The sequence below is a fragment of the Sinocyclocheilus grahami genome, unplaced genomic scaffold (genome assembly GCF_001515645.1).
Source record: "Sinocyclocheilus grahami isolate Dianchi unplaced genomic scaffold, SAMN03320097.WGS_v1.1 scaffold698.1, whole genome shotgun sequence".
In the NCBI taxonomy this organism is placed as follows: Eukaryota; Metazoa; Chordata; class Actinopteri; order Cypriniformes; family Cyprinidae; genus Sinocyclocheilus; species Sinocyclocheilus grahami.
Window position 1 is genome coordinate 646,209 of NW_015505877.1, and position 16,852 is coordinate 663,060.

Below are 16,852 nucleotides of genomic sequence, written 5' to 3' on the forward strand. Positions count from 1 at the left end.
CTCACAAGAAAGCCCGCAAACAGTTTGCTGAAGACAACCTGTCCAAGAGCATGAATTACTTGAACCATGTCCTGTGGTCTGATGAGACCAAGATAAACTTGTTTGGCTCAGATGGTGTCCAGCATGTGGCGACGCCCTGGTGAGGAGTACCAAGGAAATTGTCTCTTGCCTACAGTCAAGCATGGTGGTGGTAGCATCATGGTCTGGGGCTGCACGAGTGCTGCTGATACTGGGGAGCTGCGGTTCATTGAGGGAAACATGGATTCCAGCATGTACTGTGACATTCTGAAGCAGAACATGATGCCCTCCCTTCAGAAACTGGGCCGAACGGCAGTTTTCCAACATGATAACGACCCCAAACACACCGCCAAGATGACAACTGCCTTGCTGAGAAAGCTAAAGGTGAAGGTAATGGAGTGGCCAAGTATGTCTCCAGACCTGAACCCTATTGAGCACCTGTGGGGCATCCTCAAGCGGAAGGTGGAGAAGCGCCATGTGTCTAACATCCAGCAGCTCCGTGATGTCATTATGGAGGAGTGGAAGAGAATCCCAGCAACAACAGGGCCTTTCGCACCGCTTTAGTTCCAGAACTAAATGTACAGTACTAAAGTACTGGGACGATTTTGCGCGAACTATTTCCCAGTACCATTTAAAGGGTTGCATTCGCACCGACAGTGTGTACTAAGAACCGGTCGACAGCGACGTCATTTGTGCGCAGGGTTCAACAAACAGAAACAAAGAAGAACAACGTTAACAACAGGAGGATGGAGGACGCTGTGATCAGAGCTGTGTTTTTGTTGTCTCGCGGGTTTCACAATAATGGACATGGAAAGTCGACGTATACGTAAAGCGATTGAAAGATTGGAAAGGAGGATTAAGAATCTCCAACGACAACTGGCAGTGCTACATTTGCTACAAGTGCCTGCACTTCAGCGTCCGTCCATCTATCGCTGTTTCCATACTTGCGAAATAAGTTGACAATGTTTACAGTATATTTACACGGCGTTTTAAATCATGGCGGGTGAGGGCATTTTCATACGCGTTTGGCCAATCAATGTCTACTTGCGTCACGATTAGTACCAGTTGTGCTGGTTAGACCCTGCTCCGGAGTAGGAGCTAATTTGGTTCTCGAAAAAGGCAGTCCGGTACTAAAAATCGCACCCAGTTCCGGCGGTCCGAAAACGCCAAAAAGTAGGTAGTTCCACAATTAGTTCTGGTACTATGAAAAGGTTCCTGTGGTGCGAAAGGCCCTAACCTGTGCAGCTCTGGTGAATTCCATGCCCAGGAGGATTAAGGCAGTAGTAGATAACAATGGTGCTCACACAAAATATTGACACTTTGGACACAGTTTTGACATTCAATTAAGGTGTACTCACTTTTGTTGTCCGTTATTTAGACAACAATGGCTGTATGTTAAGTTATTTTTAGAGAAGAGTAATTCTGTACTGCTATACAAACTGCACATTGACTAGTCTAAAGTATGTCCAATTTTAATTTCTATAGTATTATCCCTAGACAACATATAATAAAATGGTTGCTGAAATGTGAGGGGTGTACTCACTTTTGTTGTCCGTTATTTAGACAACAATGGCTGTATGTTAAGTTATTTTTAGAGAAGAGTAATTCTGTACTGCTATACAAACTGCACATTGACTAGTCTAAAGTATGTCCAATTTTAATTTCTATAGTATTATCCCTAGACAACATATAATAAAATGGTTGCTGAAATGTGAGGGGTGTACTCACTTTTGGGAGATACTGTACATATAGTATATATTATTCAAATATCTCAATACTTTTGAATTTTCTTTGAAATGGGTAACAAGATGGACCTTTTTTCTATGAATATTAACAAGCAAGAAAAAACATTTCTTATTTATTTTTATTATTTGAATTAGGGAGTCCTTTTTCTATGAACAAATTAATAGTGTTGCTTGATTTTATTTTGCCAGCAAAATCTAATATAAATCTATTATATAGTGATATGTCAAATGTACAAGGTGAAGTAAATGACACAAATGCCTCAGCTTAAACAGAGGAACTACAAAGGAGTAAGTACATCCTGTGAAAGAGTATGAATAGGGTATATGTCGAACATCACCTGACCAAACCCGGAAAACAGGTCTCATTGCTTCCGCTTGTCGGAGAACGTGTTAACAGCTGTATTAAATAATAGCGATATCTATGGACTTTTAAGATAATCAGTTAAACTAGCTAGCGGTTTTTATTGTTGACGTTTTATTCAATTTTTATATCTAAATGTGAAAAGAATACAAATAATATGTGAAAAAAATAAAATCCGCATATGTGATGGACATTGGTTATGATCATCATTGATATCTACTTTGAAGGCATCTTGAGTAAAACTACTTCATATTTAACTAAGCATACGCAAAACGCTTGACCACGAAGCGACAAGACCCAATTAACAGAATATGGAAGTCTGTTGCGCATAACCCCTATAAGAGTTAAAAGAATGAGAGGAGGAACTGGAAGCCCCCCTTCGTAAGGAGTCCATTTCCCCTTTCAAAAAAGGAAAATATGAATAATCCCAGTAAAAGTAACGTCTGATAATGTCTGCCTCTGTGTCTGATTTATTAACATCACTACTTATTTTTCTAATTTTAGGCATAGCTCTAAAAATTATTGAGCATGACAAAAGAGCTCAATCGAACATATGCTGAAAAACACAGTGTTATCTCATCTAGTCCTGTAGGGTCCTAAAGAATCAGTACAATTTTGAGACACTGCCAACACCCAATGCTGAGAGCGCTATGACACAGCCCTCTCTCTCTCTGTGGCCTTCACTGATGACTCATATTACCCAATACCTCACAGCACACTGGCGGGAATCTGACGGTTTCAGCAAACTTGGGCCGTGGTCTAAAGCCAATACAAGGAGTCTTTACTTAAGGTTCACACTAGGCTTTGTGCTCCATTCACTGCAGTCCACATGCACATGAATGAGAAAACAGCTATTATTATGAATTATGCAAACGGTATGAATTTTTAAAATTCATAAGCAACATACACAGCGTCGTTAATTGAGAGGAAATCGCAAAGAGGAGAAAATACTGCAACAGGCAGATCAAGCTCACGGTTCACGATGTGCAAAATATTGGAAGACAATTCTAAACACTGAACTGGGCTGAGGGGTTTATATGAATCTCTGAGATGAACTGACTGTCTTCAGAAAAGTTTAGATAGTATTTTCTTTTCATCTAGTCTCTGTATAATGCATATTAAAGTAGTGTTTATAAGCGCAGCGGTGCTTTGTTTACAGCGGTAATCAAGGAAACGCAGTATCGCTGCTGTTCCAGAAGCGCCTCCTGCTGTCAGAGAGTGAATCTGCGTCTCATTCGGCCCGTCTGCTGTCTTTGTTTCGTTCAGATATGTTTTATGTAGCATAATATCACAAAGCTAAGGTCAGACCATTCTGTTTTTGCATTCAATTTTGAAATATACCATCTAATTTACATCAAAAACTGCTCATGCTATCATGTTTCTTTGGATTGTGATAAAATGCAGGGGTTCTGCAACTGTTTCATGCATTCTGAATAATATAAAGGCACAGTCAGGGAAAAACCGTGATAAACCATCGAACTGCCAGAACCCTAAAAAAAAAAAAAACCTGATACAGATTTTTGGTCAAACCACCCAGCACTAGCATGCGTGTAAAATTTTCAAATTTGTACTGCAAAAAGACGTTTGACCAATAGATGATCTAAATGTCAGATTGATCTCTTAGATTAGAATAAAACTAAATTGAAGTATAGTGAACACACTGAAAAAAAAATTATTTTTATATTTATTAAAATATCATATCCTGTTTATCATATTCACTAAAGGGGTCATATGACGCGATTTCAATTTTTCCTTTCTCTTTGGAGTGTTACAAGCTCTTGGTGCATAAAGAAGATCTGTAAAGTTGCAAAGACTAAAGTCTCAAAACCAAAGAGATATTCTTTATAAAAGTTAAGAGTTAACCACACCTACCTAAAACGGCTCGTTCTAACACGCCCCCACATGTCTACATCACTATGTGGGAAGATTTGCATAACGCCGCCCAAATGTTCACGCAAAGAAAGAAGGCGTAACTTTTATTCTCACTGTAGTATTGTTGACGCTGCAGTCATGTTGTGAAGACGCTGTGTGCTTCGTTGTGAAAGCGAAATTACTTAGTTTGGTCTTCCAAAAGAGGACGATATCCGCTTCGTCATGCCTAGAGCTGATCTGTGCTGGTCGCTGAGGCAATACATCAACTTTCACCATGGACAAAGCAGAGTCCAGCTCACCCTAAGCACACTCTAAGCTGGGGCTTCTCCTCACGCTAGGTCGCTGTGTTTTTCGTTGCCACTGATGATTCAAACGCGAGTTTTGGGCAGTAGAGTAGCACTTGTTGTTTGTCATTTCTCCGATCACAAATGCAGACAGAGTTTTATGTTTACGCGGTGCGATGCAATGCAACGCAACGCAACGTGTAAAAAGAGAGTATAAGTCATTATAATCAGTAATTGTGTCCCCACTGGATGCAACAAATGCCTCGTTTGTAATAGGTTTTAAAGTTTATGTCTCGTCGCTCTGGCCGGACACTGCATCAACACAGTATGGTAAGGGGCGTAACATTTCAGTCTCACACTTGAGGTATTCGGCCAATCACAACGCACTGGATAGCTGGCCAATCACAGCACACATCGCTTTTTCAGAACGATGAGCTTTGTAAAAATCGACGTGTTTCAGAAAGGCGGGGCATAGGGGAGAAACAATAATGTACAGTATGTGGAAAATAATGTATTTTTTGAACTTTAAACCGCATAAACATTTCATTAGACCAAATAATGTTCTTTTTAGCAGCATCATATGACCCCTTTAATCAAAAATAAATTTTACATGTATATAATTTTACATGCTTAAAATCCAGTGTCACCTTTAATGTTACAAGAACACGAGGCATTACATAGCCACATTATTAAAATAACCAGCCAGACTAACAATTAAATAAATATAAATAAAAATTCAGTTTCATAAATTTCATTATTTTTTAAAACATTACATTTTTTATTGCTTTTTTTGTTCATAATTTGTTTCAAAGGGTATATGCATAATTTAGATGTTTGGCAAAAGCAAGAGGTTTATTTCAACATACCCTTGCATGTGCATAAACTACAGTGGAAACTAATTTACAGAATAAACTCCCAGACAAGGAAACCCTGCTTTTTGCAGACTTGGTGAAACTCAATATTGAACTAATGCACACTTGCTTTGCATTTATATTTATACAGTTGTAAAATGCTTTAAAAATATTAAACAATATTTAAAGGTCGTTGAAGTCTAAATGTCACTGAAGAGATGCAATGGGCATCATGCAAATAATGAAATATTAGAAAATATAACAATATTCAGAGAACGTTATTCTGAAATATACAGCTATTTAAAATTGTGTCTCCATGTTTTTCATTTTGGTGTATCAACAATTAAGGTCAAGTTTTTTTGAAGACTTTAATTGAATACAAGTATTCAGCAGTATCACCAGCAGTTTTCAAGGAAAATTATTTTAGTTTTACTTTTCATTCAAGGGAAATACCCTAGGAAGTGAGAGTTTCACTTTAAACCACTGGGAACAGCTCTAATATAGTACTCAAGGACATGCAAAAGATCACAGCCTAGACCTGCGATCTTTTAGATGCTGTCATTAGTGTTAATGTAGTCAGCCATTTTTTATTTAGTCTTAGTCTTTTAAATGAGTCTCGTCACGTCACGTTTTAGTGACTTAGACCCAGTTTCACAGACAGGGTTTAGTCTAAGCCAGGATTAGGCCATAGTTCAATTAGGACATTTAAGTCCTATTTAAGACATTTTTATAAACGTGCCTTAGAAAAAAACATGACTGGTGTGCATCTTGAAACAAACCAAAGGCACTGATATATTCTACATTATGAAAACTGGCAAAAACAAGCAAAACATATTTTAACAGTAAAATTCCTAATAGTAATTCCAATAATTCCGAATTGCAATAATGTTTTTCTATCAAAACAACAGCGGTTGAGTAAGTGCATTTATTCAGCAACCACAATCACCAACAAAATAGTCGAGATCTCATGACAGAACACAGACTGGCTGAATGACATTTTCATTGAAAGGGGTCGTATGATGCGATTTCAAGTTTTCCTTTCTCTTTGGAGTGTTACAAGCTGATTGTGCATAGATAAGATCCCTGAAGTTGCAAAGACTAAAGTCTCAAAACCAAAGAGATATTCTTTATAAAAGTTAAGACTCTGCCACGCCCCCCTAAAACGGCTCGTTCTAACACACCCCCACATATCTACCTCACTATGTGGAAATATTTGCATAATGCGCCCAAATGTGCAGAGGACCTACAATAATGTACAGCATTTGAAAAATAATGTGTTTTTTGAACATTAAAGCATGTCAACATATTCTGTTACACCAAATACACAAAATAATGATCTTTAAAAAAGCATCACATGACCCCTTTAAGCCGAATATCTAATAATAACGCTATCGAATAACGCTAAACGCTTCCGCAATGAAGAACGAGTGCGTGTGCATGGTTGCCAGATGCAAAAAAGTAAGCATCTGGGAAGAAAATGTATAATTTTAACAGAGAAGCTCCGATTTGGGGATTTGAACTCTTGTTATCTGGCAACCGCATACATAAAAGCTTGTGTAGTAGAGGCGTGTAAAGCAGTCCGCAATAATGTGTTGTATCCTTTTTTTCCAAGGAAAATAAAAAGACATTTTGGTATAGTTTTTATTTTTTAAAATACATTTTAGTCTCGTCTTTTATCGTCAACGATGTTGCATGTTGATATAGTCACAGTTATCGTTTATTGACCTTACTGTCGTCTCGTCATCGTCTCGTCTTAGTAATGGGGAAAAGGCTTGTCAACAAACATTTTTCGTCATACTTTTCGTTAAAGAAATTAACACTAGTTATCATGCATATTAGCCATGAGTTAGATTTAGAAAACAGACTGCAAATAGTCGGACTTACCCGCATCATGAGAAGCCAGGGCTCGCAGCATCTTGCCAGCGCTGCGTCTGGTCTGTCGCTCCTTGTTGCAGAGCAGCTCCATGAGCAGGTCGAGAGCGCCGGTCTCCTTGAAGACTCCTACCAGAGAGCCGATACTGGCGTAGGCGCTCAGCACGTGGATGGTGTGTGTGATACTTATCCTGAAGTCGCTGTTCTTAGCCATTTGCTTCCGGGCACGGCGCACGAGATTCTTCACGTCGTCTTTCATATCCAACAGCTCTCCCTCGTCAAAGGTGACATCTGCGGGGAACTGGCCGCTGGGCCGCTCCTCTTCCTCCAGCAGAGGCCTCTGGGAGTCAGCCTTGCGCTTGCCTAGCAGAGTGGGGCAGTTGGCGTACACGTCTTCTGTGGACATCCACATGAGGATGCTCTCGCTCTTGCTCTCTCCTGAGGTGGAGCCACTAGAGCCTCCGCCGCCCGAACTGCTGCCGCCACCGCCGCTCGCCTCATTGCTGCAGCCTGAGCTGCTGCTATCATCCACAGCCAGCAGGCTCCAGCGAATCAGGTACTCCGTCTGGTTGTCGTGAGTCCTCCTCTGTCGGATAAGCTCCTCTGGGAAAGCCTGCAGTTTCGGGCCCAGCTGAACCAGCAGGTTGCCATTGCGGCGCTCACCCACCATGGTAGCTGAGGACATAAAGAGCGATATAATGAGGATATAAGATTTAAAATCGACAACTATAATATCTCAGATTACGTCATACACCCTAAATGCTGAAGATCGGCTTTCCCAAAAAAAAAAAAAATAGTGCTGCATTACATAAACGTGTTCTCCAAGTTAAAAGCTTAGTTCAACCCAAAAAATGAAGATTCTGTTATTAGGCCTATTTACTCGCCCTCGTGTTGTTCCAAACCCATAAGTCTTTCATTAATCTTCGAAAGACAAATGAAGATATTTTAAATGAAACCCGGTCCCTCCACTGAAAGCCCAATCACACAAAAGGTTGATGCTTCAAAAAAACAGATAGTAAAATAAATCCTTATGAATTGAGGGGTTTCATCTAAATCTTACTTTATATGATGAACAGATTTCATTTAGGCTTTTGAAAATTAAAATCTTATGGTGTTTGGAACAATGTGAAGGTAATCATATTAAATTGAAAGTTCACACCAAAATGAACTTTCTGTCATCATTTACTCACGCTCATATTGTTGCAAATCCATAAGCTTTTGGTTCAGATAGACACATATTTAATGAAACCTGAGAGACATCTGCCCCTCACTGAAAATCCATACACCCAAACCTTAGATGCTTTAAAACGTTCAAGAAGACTGTCAAAGTAATCTATAGGAATTGAGCAACTTAATCCAAGACATGATCACTTTATATGACACAGGTTTAATGTAGGCTTTTATTCATATATAAACTGTGAAATGTTTAAAGCCTACGTTAAACCTGTGTCTCATCAATGCAGAGTAGGTAAACATAAGCTCAACTGTACTTGCTTGATGCGCAAGAAGAAACCTCACTGGCTCTCCATGTTGTTCCAAACCTGTATGAACCCTGCTTCACTCATGAGCTGTCATGGAAAAACCAAGGAGAGCTTTGATGTACAACCTGTTTGCACATTCTTCTCTTGTACATTCCTGCTCATCTACATATTTATTAAGTTTACAGTACATTGTCCTGCGCATTTTATTTTTATTCTTATTTTTTTATCTTACTTTTTCCATACCTATATTTATATATAATTTTCTTGTGTTTGTATTCTTTAATAATTGCACTGTCCATGGAGCGGACCTGACTTACATTTCACTGCTGGTCAAATATTCTCTATATAACCATGTATGTGACAAATAAAACTCTTGAATCTTGAATGGATAAGATGGCCTGTTCCACACACAATTGCTATTATGTGACTTCAGAAGATTTGCAATATATTGTAAAATAATGTTTATTATTTTCATCAGTGTTGAGAACTGTTTTGCTGGTTATTATTTTTGTGGAAGCCCTGATACTTTTTTTCCAGGATTATTTTTTTAAAAGAAAAGTCAAACAACATCATTTAAAGGGGTCATATGATGCGATTTCAAGTTTTCCTTTCTCTTTGGAGTGTTACAAGCTGATTGTGCATAGATAAGATCCCTGAAGTTGCAAAGACTAAAGTCTCAAAACCAAAGAGATATTCTTTATAAAAGTTAAGACTCTGCCACGCCCCCCTAAAACGGCTCGTTCTAACACACCCCCACATATCTACCTCACTATGTGGAAATATTTGCATAATGCGCCCAAATGTGCAGAGGACCTACAATAATGTACAGCATTTGAAAAATAATGTGTTTTTTGAACATTAAAGCATGTCAACATATTCTGTTACACCAAATACACAAAATAATGATCTTTAAAAAAGCATCACATGACCCCTTTAAGCCGAATATCTAATAATAACGCTATCGAATAACGCTAAACGCTTCCGCAATGAAGAACGAGTGCGTGTGCATGGTTGCCAGATGCAAAAAAGTAAGCATCTGGGAAGAAAATGTATAATTTTAACAGAGAAGCTCCGATTTGGGGATTTGAACTCTTGTTATCTGGCAACCGCATACATAAAAGCTTGTGTAGTAGAGGCGTGTAAAGCAGTCCGCAATAATGTGTTGTATCCTTTTTTTCCAAGGAAAATAAAAAGACATTTTGGTATAGTTTTTATTTTTTAAAATACATTTTAGTCTCGTCTTTTATCGTCAACGATGTTGCATGTTGATATAGTCACAGTTATCGTTTATTGACCTTACTGTCGTCTCGTCATCGTCTCGTCTTAGTAATGGGGAAAAGGCTTGTCAACAAACATTTTTCGTCATACTTTTCGTTAAAGAAATTAACACTAGTTATCATGCATATTAGCCATGAGTTAGATTTAGAAAACAGACTGCAAATAGTCGGACTTACCCGCATCATGAGAAGCCAGGGCTCGCAGCATCTTGCCAGCGCTGCGTCTGGTCTGTCGCTCCTTGTTGCAGAGCAGCTCCATGAGCAGGTCGAGAGCGCCGGTCTCCTTGAAGACTCCTACCAGAGAGCCGATACTGGCGTAGGCGCTCAGCACGTGGATGGTGTGTGTGATACTTATCCTGAAGTCGCTGTTCTTAGCCATTTGCTTCCGGGCACGGCGCACGAGATTCTTCACGTCGTCTTTCATATCCAACAGCTCTCCCTCGTCAAAGGTGACATCTGCGGGGAACTGGCCGCTGGGCCGCTCCTCTTCCTCCAGCAGAGGCCTCTGGGAGTCAGCCTTGCGCTTGCCTAGCAGAGTGGGGCAGTTGGCGTACACGTCTTCTGTGGACATCCACATGAGGATGCTCTCGCTCTTGCTCTCTCCTGAGGTGGAGCCACTAGAGCCTCCGCCGCCCGAACTGCTGCCGCCACCGCCGCTCGCCTCATTGCTGCAGCCTGAGCTGCTGCTATCATCCACAGCCAGCAGGCTCCAGCGAATCAGGTACTCCGTCTGGCCATCGTGAGTCCTCCTCTGACGGATAAGCTCCTCTGGATAAGCCTGGAGCTTCGGGCCCAGCTGAACCAGCAGGTTGCCATTGCGGCGCTCACCCACCATGGTAGCTGAGGACATAAAGAGCGATATAATGAGGATATAAGATTTAAAATCGACAACTATAATATCTCAGATTACGTCATACACCCTAAATGCTGAAGATCGGCTTTCCCAAAAAAAAAAAAAATAGTGCTGCATCAGCCCGCTCTGTGCTCGCGGCTCGCGGAGGTTAAAGCCTTCCAGCCGCGCTGCTGCTTCTCCTGAGACGCGGTAAAAGAGCCGAGCAAGTGCGCATTAGCGCTAACATCAGCACTGCGAGCGAGCGAGCGACGCGTCGCGTCAAACTGAAACGCGCTTAAGAAACAAAACTCTACACAGAGTGAAAGCCGCGGCGTGCAGCGTCGAGGGCGTTCCAGTTAGTCGCGTCGCTAGCAGGACACATATGCTGCAACTCGCTGTCAGCGCGGCCTCTGAGTCAAAAGACATAAAAAGCCCTCCGTGTGCTCCAGAAGTCCGCTCGGACTCACCTCCGGTGTTGCAGGGCCTCCCCTCCTTCTCGACTTTCCCCCGGGGTGGATGGAGTTTTCTTCTCCGTGGTAGCGTATCGTTGCCCAGCCTGAAGTCGTTTTTGCTGCCTGTTGTGTAGTTAAGTCCAGTCCTGCTCGGCTTTCCCAAAAAAAAAAAAAATAGTGCTGCATTACATAAACGTGTTCTCCAAGTTAAAAGCTTAGTTCAACCCAAAAAATGAAGATTCTGTTATTAGGCCTATTTACTCGCCCTCGTGTTGTTCCAAACCCATAAGTCTTTCATTAATCTTCGAAAGACAAATGAAGATATTTTAAATGAAACCCGGTCCCTCCACTGAAAGCCCAATCACACAAAAGGTTGATGCTTCAAAAAAACAGATAGTAAAATAAATCCTTATGAATTGAGGGGTTTCATCTAAATCTTACTTTATATGATGAACAGATTTCATTTAGGCTTTTGAAAATTAAAATCTTATGGTGTTTGGAACAATGTGAAGGTAATCATATTAAATTGAAAGTTCACACCAAAATGAACTTTCTGTCATCATTTACTCACGCTCATATTGTTGCAAATCCATAAGCTTTTGGTTCAGATAGACACATATTTAATGAAACCTGAGAGACATCTGCCCCTCACTGAAAATCCATACACCCAAACCTTAGATGCTTTAAAACGTTCAAGAAGACTGTCAAAGTAATCTATAGGAATTGAGCAACTTAATCCAAGACATGATCACTTTATATGACACAGGTTTAATGTAGGCTTTTATTCATATATAAACTGTGAAATGTTTAAAGCCTACGTTAAACCTGTGTCTCATCAATGCAGAGTAGGTAAACATAAGCTCAACTGTACTTGCTTGATGCGCAAGAAGAAACCTCACTGGCTCTCGCATGTCAACAAGCACGCCTGAGTTTTTGTTTACCATATTTGATGTGCTTTTATGATGTCTTTATTATCTTTTTGAAGCGTTTTAAATTTTTTGCACATCAACATACACATTAAAAATATTCGCATTTGTGTTTCTTAGAGGAACAATGTCTTATGATCCTTTTGAAGAATCAAAGTTTTGGGTGAATGGGCTTTCAGTGGCGGACAAAAATCTCTCCGGATTCATTAAAAATATCTTCATTTGTGTTTTTAAAACCAGCGTAAGTCTTATGGGTTTGGAACGAAATGATGACGGCAAGGTTCTGGTGAAACTGACTTTCAATGGATGCACTGAAATTTCTATTTAGTTATTCTATTTCCTTAATTTGCATTTTGATGATGAACAAAAAACTTGGGAAGGACATGAGGGTGAGTAAGCAAATGACAGAATTGTCATTTTCGGGTGAAATATTCCATCTGACAATTTCAAGCTAAGAAAAGACAGAACTTAAGTGTTAGGATTTTCTGTAATATGTCCATAATCAAGTCTCATTAAAGAGATACTTCACACTAAAATGTAATTTCTGCCATTGAATGCTCAGCCTCATATTGTGCCACAATCCCAAATTTCCCATTAAACAAATAAAAAGGAGAAACTTTAAAGAAATGAATGATGACCCATGCTGCAAGGCTCCAAAAATACCTAATTGTCTATATCCAAGTCTAGGATATTAGTCATGAATGGCACGCGGAGAGTAAAAAAATGCCTTTTGTGACACGTGACACCAGAACATCAACTGCTATTCTCGAAAACAAAGCTTAAAGTTCATAAAGAAATCTTACGAACGTGCACGGTTTACATGCCACCCAGCGGTTAAACTCTAAGTTACTTCTCGCATCAGTCAGTCCGCTAGCGAAGCTGCTAAACAGCGAGGTTTGGGCCTGGTGTCCTCCTGCGCATCAGCCCGCTCTGTGCTCGCGGCTCGCGGAGGTTAAAGCCTTCCAGCCGCGCTGCTGCTTCTCCTGAGACGCGGTAAAAGAGCCGAGCAAGTGCGCATTAGCGCTAACATCAGCACTGCGAGCGAGCGAGCGACGCGTCGCGTCAAACTGAAACGCGCTTAAGAAACAAAACTCTACACAGAGTGAAAGCCGCGGCGTGCAGCGTCGAGGGCGTTCCAGTTAGTCGCGTCGCTAGCAGGACACATATGCTGCAACTCGCTGTCAGCGCGGCCTCTGAGTCAAAAGACATAAAAAGCCCTCCGTGTGCTCCAGAAGTCCGCTCGGACTCACCTCCGGTGTTGCAGGGCCTCGTCGCTCGCAGGACACATATGCTGCAACTCGCTGTCAGCGCGGCCTCTGAGTCAAAAGACATAAAAAGCCCTCCGTGAGCTCCAGAAGTCCGCTCGGACTCACCTCCGGTGTTGCAGGGCCTCCCCTCCTTCTCGACTTTCCCCCGGGGTGGATGGAGTTTTCTTCTCCGTGGTAGCGTATCGTTGCCCAGCCTGAAGTCGTTTTTGCTGCCTGTTGTGTAGTTAAGTCCAGTCCTGCTTCCTGTGGAACAGGTATGAGTTCAGCACGCCTGTGCGCCAATGTCTGGGTGCAGCGACACGTTACTGCCATCTACAGGCGCGGAGGAGCTACAGTGGCCCGAATACTAGCAAGCCACTGTTCCTTATCGAATATTCGTGAACGTTCTTAGTTATGATAGCCTACTTCTGCATGTGCTGCATGTGCATAACAAATCATTTTATCACTGTTTCATGTGCTCAGACTATATATATATATATAGTCTGAGCAAATGAAAGAGAGAGAGAGAGAGAGACATACACATACATACATACATACATAGGCTATAGGCTATGTCACATAAATAATGTCACAAAAAAATCTTAATAGTCTTAAAACCTGACCCGTTTGAATGGAATTCACCCTACAATACCTTTAATATTGCATATAGTTTGTCTTCTGCTTTTTAAACACTGGATGGCAGTGTTGAATTGACTGCAGCCAATGTGAATAAAGTTTGCAAGAACAACCCCTAACCTGCTACAGCAGACCCAAGCACTGCTATCTCGCTTTATATGACCCTGCTAAAACTGCTGCTGCACAGTTGAGAGCATCAGTGCAGTTTTTTGTCAAATTAATTTCTACAGGCAGTCTAAATTCTTTATGCAGGATCAACTCTTCAGCCTTTCCCCTCTACTATTGCCCATAATAAGGATTTGGGCTTTGAATAGGATTATGAGTGATGAGAATGATTTGATATAAACAAATCCTTTACCTGAAACCACAAAAGGGCACTTCTGAAATCAGGAGTAAATACAGTAATGCCCTCCATAGGGGTGCCCAACCGAGCCAAGTTTATTTATTTATTTTTAACTAATGCTATTTAGGGTGCCCAAACGAGCAAATGTATTTATTTATTTATAACTAATGCTATTTAGGGTACCCAAACAAGCCAAGTTTGTTTGTTTGTTTATTTATTTATTCATAACTAATGCTATTTAGGGTGCCCAAACGAGCAAATTTATTTATTTATTTATTTATAACTAATGCTATTTTAATTAGGGCTGCATGATAGGCCTATATCGAAACAAAATCGATGTCACATTATGGCAGAGAAGGCTGCTATTCCCAACAAAGGCCAGAGACGGAAGCAAAGAGGAGAAAATACTGTAGCAGGGAGAGCAAACTCACTGTTCACGATGAGCGAAATATTGGAAGAAAATCCTTAATATTGTTTACATGTCACCCAGCGGTTAAACTCTAAGTTACTTCTCGCATCAGTCAGTCCGCAAGCGAAGCTGCTAAACAGCGAGGTTTGGGCCTGGTGTCCTCCTGCGCATCAGCCCGCTCTGTGCTCGCGGCTCCCGGGGGGTAAAGCCCTTCCCCCTTCTGCATGTGCTGCATGTGCATAACAAATCATTTTATCACTGTTTCATGTGCTCAGACTATATATATATATATATAGTCTGAGCAAATGAAAGAGAGAGAGAGAGAGAGACATACACATACATACATACATACATAGGCTATAGGCTATGTCACATAAATAATGTCACAAAAAAATCTTAATAGTCTTAAAACCTGACCCGTTTGAATGGAATTCACCCTACAATACCTTTAATATTGCATATAGTTTGTCTTCTGCTTTTTAAACACTGGATGGCAGTGTTGAATTGACTGCAGCCAATGTGAATAAAGTTTGCAAGAACAACCCCTAACCTGCTACAGCAGACCCAAGCACTGCTATCTCGCTTTATATGACCCTGCTAAAACTGCTGCTGCACAGTTGAGAGCATCAGTGCAGTTTTTTGTCAAATTAATTTCTACAGGCAGTCTAAATTCTTTATGCAGGATCAACTCTTCAGCCTTTCCCCTCTACTATTGCCCATAATAAGGATTTGGGCTTTGAATAGGATTATGAGTGATGAGAATGATTTGATATAAACAAATCCTTTACCTGAAACCACAAAAGGGCACTTCTGAAATCAGGAGTAAATACAGTAATGCCCTCCATAGGGGTGCCCAACCGAGCCAAGTTTATTTATTTATTTTTAACTAATGCTATTTAGGGTGCCCAAACGAGCAAATGTATTTATTTATTTATAACTAATGCTATTTAGGGTACCCAAACAAGCCAAGTTTGTTTGTTTGTTTATTTATTTATTCATAACTAATGCTATTTAGGGTGCCCAAACGAGCAAATGTATTTATTTATTTATAACTAATGCTATTTAGGGTACCCAAACGAGCCAAGTTTGTTTGTTTGCTTATTTATTTATTCATAACTAATGCTATTTAGGGTGCCCAAACGAGCAAATTTATTTATTTATTTATTTATAACTAATGCTATTTTAATTAGGGCTGCATGATAGGCCTATATCGAAACAAAATCGATGTCACATTATGGCAGAGAAGGCTGCTATTCCCAACAAAGGCCAGAGACGGAAGCAAAGAGGAGAAAATACTGTAGCAGGGAGAGCAAACTCACTGTTCACGATGAGCGAAATATTGGAAGAAAATCCTTAATATTGAATTGGGGGTGAGGGGTTTACATGAATGTATATCTCTGAGAGGAACTGACTGGCTTCAGAAAAGTTTAGATAGTATTTTCTTTTCATCTCGTCTCTGTATAATGCATATTAAAGTAGTGTTTATAAGCGCAGCGCTGCTTTGTTTACAGCGGTAATCAATGAAACGCGGTATCGCTGCTGTTCCAGAAGCGCCTCCTGCTGTCAGAGAGTGAATCTGCGTCTCATTCGGCCCGTCTGCTGATGTTATATAGTTTTCTGTAGCATAATTTCACAAAGCTAAAGTAAGACCATTCTGTTTTTGCCTTAAATTTTGAAATGGTACAATCTAATCAAAACTTGCTCATGTATGTTACATAGGCTACATGCATGCTCATAGCATCTTTGTTTGGATCATGATTAAAATGCAGCGACTGCCTCTCATTTTAAATCACTACAGATCTGGCCTTTTACAGTTTGGCCTGTAATAGAGCAAATATGTTGTTATAATTTGATCTCAGTGTGTAATGGAATTGGTTTATTTTATAAAACAGAGTTCTGGTCCTGGCTTCTGATTGGTCAACACACGTTTCATTCTAACAATAATGTACCCACACCCACAGTAATGTTAGCTTAATAAAATAGTTCAATAATGTTTATTATGTGGCTTATCTTTTATAAAAGCAATTAGACCTTGCTGTATCCTAAATATAGTTACTCCACTGCTGGACACCAGTTACCTGTGTTGTTGTAGTATGCATTTGAATTACAAGCAATTAATAAATATATAAATCAAAACAAATGGCCCTGTCCTGTGCGATCTTTAGGACCCAGGGGAACTCGAGCGCATCCATATAAAGAGCGCAGATGAGGAGAAAGCAAGTGCATTATAGTGCTTGGACATCTCG

At 40.4% G+C, this 16,852-nt stretch overlaps 1 protein-coding gene across 1 annotated transcript in view; it reads right to left on the bottom strand.

Moving 5' to 3' along the window:
* LOC107559769 (cullin-9-like) overlaps window positions 1-11,183 on the bottom strand; it is a 52,249-nt gene extending 41,066 nt beyond the window's left edge. The window contains exons 1-2 of the mRNA XM_016243717.1: window positions 11,061-11,183; window positions 9,939-10,601 (exon numbers count right to left, since the gene is read on the bottom strand). Of these exons, the coding sequence (XP_016099203.1) occupies window positions 9,939-10,596 (658 nt within the window). The 5' untranslated portion in view covers window positions 10,597-10,601; window positions 11,061-11,183. The remainder of the gene's footprint in view (window positions 1-9,938; window positions 10,602-11,060) is intronic.
* Between the last annotated feature and the right edge of the window lie 5,669 nt (window positions 11,184-16,852).